The sequence below is a fragment of the Condylura cristata genome, unplaced genomic scaffold (assembly GCF_000260355.1).
Source record: "Condylura cristata isolate star-nosed mole 26May11 unplaced genomic scaffold, ConCri1.0 scaffold00023, whole genome shotgun sequence".
Classification (NCBI taxonomy): Eukaryota; Metazoa; Chordata; class Mammalia; order Eulipotyphla; family Talpidae; genus Condylura; species Condylura cristata.
Genome location: NW_004567124.1, coordinates 35,118,875 through 35,126,962, shown reverse-complemented (window position 1 = coordinate 35,126,962; position 8,088 = coordinate 35,118,875). Strand labels below are relative to the sequence as shown.

At 37.9% G+C, this 8,088-nt stretch overlaps 1 protein-coding gene across 4 annotated transcripts in view; it reads right to left on the bottom strand.

Annotated features, from left to right (window-relative positions):
• SCAPER (S-phase cyclin A-associated protein in the ER) overlaps positions 1 to 6,465 on the bottom strand; it is a 398,115-nt gene extending 391,650 nt beyond the window's left edge. For all 4 annotated transcript variants that reach the window (XM_004688004.2, XM_004688005.2, XM_012728648.1 and 1 more), the window contains exon 1: positions 6,402 to 6,465. In XM_004688004.2, coding sequence (XP_004688061.1) covers positions 6,402 to 6,404 — 3 coding nt within the window. In that variant the 5' untranslated portion in view covers positions 6,405 to 6,465. The remainder of the gene's footprint in view (positions 1 to 6,401) is intronic.
• Between the last annotated feature and the right edge of the window lie 1,623 nt (positions 6,466 to 8,088).

Sequence of the window (8,088 nt, the reverse complement as noted above, 5' to 3'; positions counted from 1 at the left end):
CATGTTTAGCAGTTAGAGGAACCTCCAAACAGTTTCCCATAGTGGTTGTACTAGTTTGCATTCCCACCAGCAGTGCAGGAGATTTCCTTTTTCTCCACATCCTCACCAACATTTGTTGTTGCTAGTTGTTTGAAGATGTGCCATGCTAGTTGTTTGAAGAGGTTGTATCTCACTGTCGTTTTAATTTGCATCTCCCTTATTACAAGTGATGTTGAACATTTTTTTATATGCTTGTTGGCCGTCTGCGTTTCCTCTTTGGAGAAGTTTATTCATTTTAACTTAGAGAATTCACTCTCCCACCAACTTGAAGGTAGAAGGGAAATTTAAATCCTAAGCTCTATCATTAAATGTGTGACTTTGGACTAAAAAAAAGAATGGCAACAGAGCCCTCCCTGGTGGTGCAACGGGTTAGAGCACAGCACTGCAAACTAGCTGCAGCTGCCTCAGTGTGAGTTCGATCCCCGGACCCAGAGGTGACCAACATGGTAAGGCAGACCTCTCCTGACCCACCCACTGCTCCCCTCAACAGTGCACCCCACAACACTGTACCTCGTCAACCTACCTGTTCTGCTCCCACTCTGTCTGTGGTAAATCATCTTGCCGCCCCTGCACCTCTGGCCTGTACCCTAGTTTTGTATGCATAAATAAATAAATCTTTAAAAAAAAAAAAGAATGGCAACAGAACAGAAGACAGTCATGGGAAGAAAAGCAGTATAATAGTTGGTGACATCATTGAACCACTAGGCCAAGTTTTCGCTTAAACCAACTATACTGAAAGCATCACAACGAAGACTGTTTCTCTTAGCCCAGCCAGAATCTAATGATCTTTCAAGTTCCTAACTTAAATTTTCGAATCTTAAAACAGTGTCCTCAAACCCCATATTTGGCAAGGACCCCTTTTGAACACTCTAACCAATTTATACTCCTTGGTAGCACATTATCACAGCTGTATTTTAAGTTACATAATTATATATGTTCTATCTGTATTCCCACTAGACTCTTAAGTTTCTGGAGGAATGAGTTTTGCTCCTCACTCTATTCCCACTGCCTAGTGCAGCACACTACACATAAACAAATAGGTCAGGAAAGCTAAAAAACTGGTGCGAGAAAAAAGTTAAGAATAAATAATTGACATGAAAGTATATTGTGAATAAAGGAACACCACCACTGGAAAATGAAATAGTCCGCATAAAGTTTGCCCCATGAAGCATAAATTCTTTTTGGTTTTACCATTTTGGATGAAATCTTTGACTGACACTTCCCTGACTTCTAAAACATTCTATTAAAGCAAATTCATCCAATACTTTCAGGTAATTACTCTGAAAACCAATTTTACATAAAATCATAACATATCCTCAGGAATTACAGAGGTATAGAGGATAGCTGTAGTAAAAATAAATGAAACCAGGGCCCTCTCTGGTGGCACAGTGGGTTAAAGCACAGCACTAAGAAGCTAAAGCCACTTCAGCATGAGTTCGATCCCCGCCTGCCCCGGAGGTGATCCACATGGCAAAGCAGACCTCTCCTGACCACTGCTCCCCTCAGCAGTGTACTTTGTCAGTCGGGCTGTTCTGCTCCCCAATCTGTCTCCTGTGAATCCTCTCACCACCCCTGCACCTCTAGTCTGTACCCCAGTTCTTATATGCAGAATAAACTTAAAATAATAATGATAATAATCACTAAAATAAAACACCATCAAAAAAGCAGGAAATACTATTCAAATGTAAAATTTTAAAAATATTAAAAAACAATTCTTAGACTTTGTGAAAAATTCTGATTACCCCGAGGAAAGGGAGAACAGTTGGGGAAAGACTGACAAAGGTATTGGCATGGGGGTTTGGCGGAGAGTAAATAAAGCATATGCACATATGGAGGAGTAAAAATGTAAACCCAGAGTTACACAGACAAACAATAGATTAGTAATTATTTTAAAATGAAGACTTCTAATGATCTAGTATACTGCTCAGTGAGGAGAAAAAACATGGTTTTATGATACTGCAATTTATAATCAGAAACATGTATATTTGGTCTTCCATATTTCTGCAGAGCTCCTAAAATCTTGAAATTCCCTAAGTGATAAGAGGGATAAGGGTATCTTTTGCACTCTACAAGATGACTTCTGGAAGCATCTCATAATAGGGCTGGTGCCAGTGGAGCTAATGTCATTAGCAGACTTTCAATACAATCCCCAACCTCTGGAAGGGGGTAAAGTGCTGGAACTCAATCAATCACTAATTGTCGGAGTGAATCAATCAAGCCCATCGAATGAACCCTCCATGAAAACCCAAAAGGTTCTAAGAGCGCTTCCAGGATGTGAAAAATTGGGGAAGAGTCTGGAAGTTCCACACCCATTCTCCATACCTTGTCCAATGCCTCTCTTCCATCTGGATGTTCATCTGTGCCCTTCATTATCTCTAATAATAAACTAGGAATCTGTGAACTGCTCTAGCAAATTAAGCAAAACTAAGGAAGAGTCATGGGAACCTCTGATTTAAAGCCAGGAAGTGAGAAGTAGCAACCAGGACTTGGGACTGGCATCTGAAATTCATGGGATGATGGAACTTCCAATGTGCAGCTGGTTAAGCCAGTAGCACAGGTAACAAACAACCCAGGCTTACAAACTGTATTGCAAGTTAGGGCAGGGTGGGGAGTGGGGGCAAGCTTATAGGACTGAGCCCTTTATCTGTGAAATCTGATGCTCTCTCTGAGTACACAGTGTCAAATTGAGTTGTACTGCACAACACATAGCTGGTGTCTGAAGAACTATGTGTGAGGAACCCCACCAACCCTATGCCTCAACACACATCAGAATTTCATGGTCAGGACAGCAAAAAAGAATATCAGAAAATAATCTCTGGATTTAAGAAAAAGAGAATGATATACATACATAATATACATAATACACATAAATGCACATGTATATTGCTTCTTCTTGCAAATAAAATCAATACAGATAAAACATGTTACTCAAAATGGTTAGCCATAACAACCACTGATGTCTACTATCAAAATAACAAAATGAAACAAGTATGGTGTGATTGCAGAGCCCTTTGTACTGTTGGTAAGAATGTAAAATGGTACAGCTCTTATGGAAAATGGTATGGGGATTCCTCAAAAATTTATACATAGAATTGTCAGATGATCCAGCAATTCTATTTTGAGGGCTATATATTCAAAAGTATTGAAAGTAGGATCTCAAGGAGATTAACTGTGGCAAGGGAAAGACCAAGATTGTATCAGAGGCAGTTTCAAACCCAGGAGGATAACCTGAAAGTCAAGCAGATTGGCACTATCACCAAATGGTGCCAAGACTTGAGGTGAAACTGGAGCATCTTTTGGACACTGGAAACCAGCACAGATTGCTAAAGAGGAGATAGTAAGAAGATTCATGCTTCATTATACAATTTATGTGTAGCACATATATACAGTGCAGTATGATTGTCATGAAAGAAAGAGAAGATAACTCAGTACTGAACCCTGAGAAACAAGTTCCCAAACACCTTTCAAACTTCAGCTTCTCTCATCTGTGTTGGTATGAGTACAGATGTGAAACCAGTGAGAGCACTGTAAATTAATTTTAAACCAGATCTATACTCTTAATTTTCATTCTCACCTGAATTCTACAGAAGCCTCAACTCTTGCTTCTCTCTAATCCAGCCTCCACATTGTAGCCAGAGCAGGATTTCCAAAGTAAAGAGATGTGATTGCATCCCTTCCTACCCCTGCTAGTAAGATTCCTTTATAGCATCTCCTTGGTCTTAAAATAAAGGAAGATTTTTCAGAAGATCACATAGGTTAACCCCTGATTCTCCAGCTTATTTTGTATCATGTACCCCTCCCACATTCCCATACCATCGTACACTTCACTATAACCTCCACTACAAGCTTTTGGAAACGTCTGCCATCCTGGAGGACCCTTGCCATTAGTTTTTATCTAGCTCTTACCCATTATTTAGGTCTCAGTTTTACTGCCACTTCCATAGGATGTCTTCCATGAATGCCCAGGTATCACCAAAACACTCCATGCCTTTCCTATATAGCTCTTACCCTTATCGTCACTGTGCATTAGTCTATGTAGCTTTTTATTTCAGTGCCTGTTTCTCCTACTAGACAATAAGCATCATGAATTCAGGAAAAAAGGTTTACTTCTGTTTTCACCAATACTTAGAATCATATCTGGCACACAGTAGGTATTCAACAAATATTTTTAATATGGAAAAAAAAGGTATTTGCACACTCATATTCATAACAGCATTATCCACAAACAAACATGGGAACAACCCTGTCTATCAAGAATGGATAAGCAAATGGGGCACATACATACAGTACAGTATTATTTAGTCATAAGTACATTATGGTAAGTGAAATAAGCCAATCATAAAAAAGACAAATGTCATTTGATTACACTTATGTGAGGTTCCTACAGTAGTCAAAATCAGAGACAAGAAATAAAACAGTAGTTGCTAGGAGCTAGGGAAAGGGAGAAATGGCATTATTATTTAAAAGATGTGAATTTTAGTTTTTTGGGTTTTTTTTTAAAGATTTATTAATTTATGTATACAGAACTGGGGTACAGGACAGAGCTGCAGGGACAGTGAGAGGATTCACCAGAGACAGAGTAGGGAGCAGAACAAACCGACTGATGAAGTACAATGCTGAGTGGAACAGTGGCAGGTCAAGAGAGGTATGCCACGCCATGTGGATCACCTCCAGGGCGGGGATCAAACTCATGCTGAAGTGGCTTTAGCTTCTTAGTGCTGTGCTTTAACCCACTATGCCACCAGGGAGGGCCCAAATTTTAGTTTTGCAAGATGACAAGAGCTCTAAAGATGAAGGTGGTAATGCATGCATTAGAATGTGAATGAACTTAATACTACTAAGTACTGCAAAATAGTAAGATAGTAAGTTTTATGCGTATATTTCCACAATTTAAAAAAAAATGGAAAAGAAAGGATTATCCAAAAGAAAGAAATGGGAAGAGAAAATTAAGACTTCTCTAAATGAACATTTTATAGTTTGGATTTCATGCCATGTAATGTAATATATTATATTAAAACAAAGTTAAATCAAAAAAACATTGAAACTCAATCTGAGGAAAGTGAAAAATTTTTTTCAAGATCTAAGAGAAACATCTATCAATCAAGACTTACAAGACTCAATTAGATCATCTCTCAAAATTAAAACAGGAAAAAAAGATTTTCAGGCAAATAAGCATTTATAACTAAAAGGCGCTAACTACAGGAAATTTTGAGAATATAAAAAAACAAAAGGAAAATGACCCCAATAACAGATATGAACTATAAAAGCTTAGAAAAATGTTTTTTTTTTTTTTTTGGTCTTAATATATTTAAGATAAAGGACTCTGGAGTGTGGATGTGTAAAGTTGGGAGGGCTGAGAGAGGAAAGGAGAACATAAGTGGGTATGTTCCTGCCACTTGCCCTAATCCTTCTACTGGTAACTCTCAAAGCCCAAACAATCAGTAACTAACCCAATGAACAGAAATTGTGAGAGAGAGATTCACCAACTGAACCAAGACAAAGCCAGTCCATGAAGGGATGAGTTGAAAGGGAAAATTATCACAGTCTCTACCAGAAAAATCACAGTTAAAAAAAAAAAAAAAGCTGGGGGCTCTCCTTAGTGGCACAATGGGTTAAAGCACTGCATTATAAAGCTCTCCCAAGCCACTGCAGCACAAGTTCAATCCCCAGCCAGGGAGCTGACCCACATGGCAGGGCAGACCTCTTCTGACCCACCCGCTGCTACCCTCAGCAGTGTACTCTGTCAATCTGCCTGTTCTGCTCCCCACTCTGTCTCTGGTGAATCCTCTCACCTACCACATCTCTGTCCTGTACCCAGTTCTGTACACATAAATAAATAAATCTTTAAAAAAAAAAAAAAAAAAGAAGAAGAAGAAGAAGAAGAAGAAGAACCATCCCAAATCTCCCAAAGAAGGTGTCTAGGCATTCTGGGTTCCCTCTGCTTTGGCTCTCCAGATTTTCTCCATTTTCTCCCAAATTCAGAGGTTGCCCTGGCCAAACTTCCACTGTGCCTGCCACAAAGTATGGCATCTTCAGAGTCAGCTGGGCCCTGAGCAGGAAAGCAGGTCAAGCTACTGGCATGGAGTGATTTATACCTTTTTGATATTAAGACTTAGAGAAGCTGGCTTCCATTTGTATTCTTGTCTAGGTCTCACAATGTTAGGAGCAAGTCTAGGTTGAAGGAAATGGTTCCTGGACAATCATGTTAAGCAGTACACTCACAATTGTTCACCTTTATTACTGTTCTTTACAACAAAGGTGCTCTAGAGAGCATTTTGTATGGAAAAAATATTATATCCAAAAGATAACAGATGACAGAAAGAGGAAGGCCAAAAAAAAAAAATTAGTGTTGAATTACTTACCATCGTTCTTTAATTCCCTCTGTGCCAAGCTCATTAACCACATAAATCCATGGGGTGTGACTCCTACAATGAACATATATACATACCATTAATTGTCAGAAAACTTTTTTATACATAAAATACATAGCTCACAATTTTCTTATTACACTAAAAAACAACAGAAACCACCCCTTTATACTATCTGTTTGGATATAAGATCCATGTTTTAAATACATTGTGCTGAATAATACCTCAATGCTCTACAAAAAGATAAAATGGAAAAAAAAGTGTTGATTACATGACTTATTCAGGATATAGCACAAGACTTCAAACTTTTTTGCTACAGTTTATATATAAGTACACACTCACTATATCTTGAGTTAGTTCACACATGTTTAACGGAAACTAAAATTTCATTTTCATATTTATCCCTATTGTGTAAGATGCACTATTAATATTTCTTTCTCTATTCTATTTCATTTTTAAAAGCTGTTTTATTATGACCTACTACTAAATTCCAACCTCGTATAAAAGACACTATGTAACCTCTCCTTAAGAACTTCAAGAACCTTCATAAAATGAAATTTTATCAAAATACCTTAATTATCAATTACATAAGGCACTACACAGAACAGACCTACTTCTCAAAGAACCTATTAATTGTAGCCCAACTTTTACTCAAGGAAATCCAAAGCAGAAAAATTATTCAATAGAAAAAACACAAAAGGAGTAAGGAAGTCACTATAAAGAATGGCCTAACCCTGTAAGAAAAACAAGCACCAACTGGAACCAAACCTTTACCTGGAATTAAAAATAATAATAATAAATCTTTTATCCAGATGGGGAAAAAAAAAACAAATATATGTCATTTATCCCTTAAGTAAATGTGGTTCTGGTAAAATGTAGCACCTCAAACATGTCCACACAAAACTTGTATATAAGTATTTGTAGTAGCATTATTCATAGTGGCCCAAAAGTGTAAACAACCCACGTGTCCATCAACTAATGGATACATAAAATGTGGTATTTATACAAAAAAATATTGTTCAGCCATAAAAAAGCAATTAGTGCCGATACATACTGAATTGTAAAAATTATGCTAAGTCAAAGGAGCCCATCACAAAAGACTACATAGTGCATGAGTCCATTTATAAGTAACATCTGGTATGTATGTCAGTAGTCAGAAAATTAGTTGTTGCCTGTGGGTTGGAGAAAAAAAGAGAAGTGCCTGCTCATGAGTACAGGGTTTCTTTTGGGGATTATAAAACTGTTCTAAAATTCACTATGGTGATGCTTAAACAACCCTATGAATATACTAAAAATCATTTTTTTTAAATGGGTAAGTTGTATTAAGTATGAATTTTAGCTCCATAAAGCTGTTAGATATTTTAAATTCAGAGGGCCTCTGCTCCAACTCTCTGATGCTGTTCTACCTAACTCAGAAAAAGCCAAATCTTCACATTTGCCTGCCACAACATCCACCTTCTAACTCCCTTTCCTCCCTGGGTTCCACCCACTCCAGTCCACAGTGACCTTTTAGTGTTCCCTGTATTTGCTAATCACACTCCTGCCTCAGAGCTTTTCACTTGTTGGTCACCCTCACCCCCGCACGCTCCCACATCTGGAATACTTCAGATTTACTTTGCTCACATGTCACTTTCTCAGTGGAGCCTTTCCTAAGCACTCTACTTAAAATTCCAACTCATTT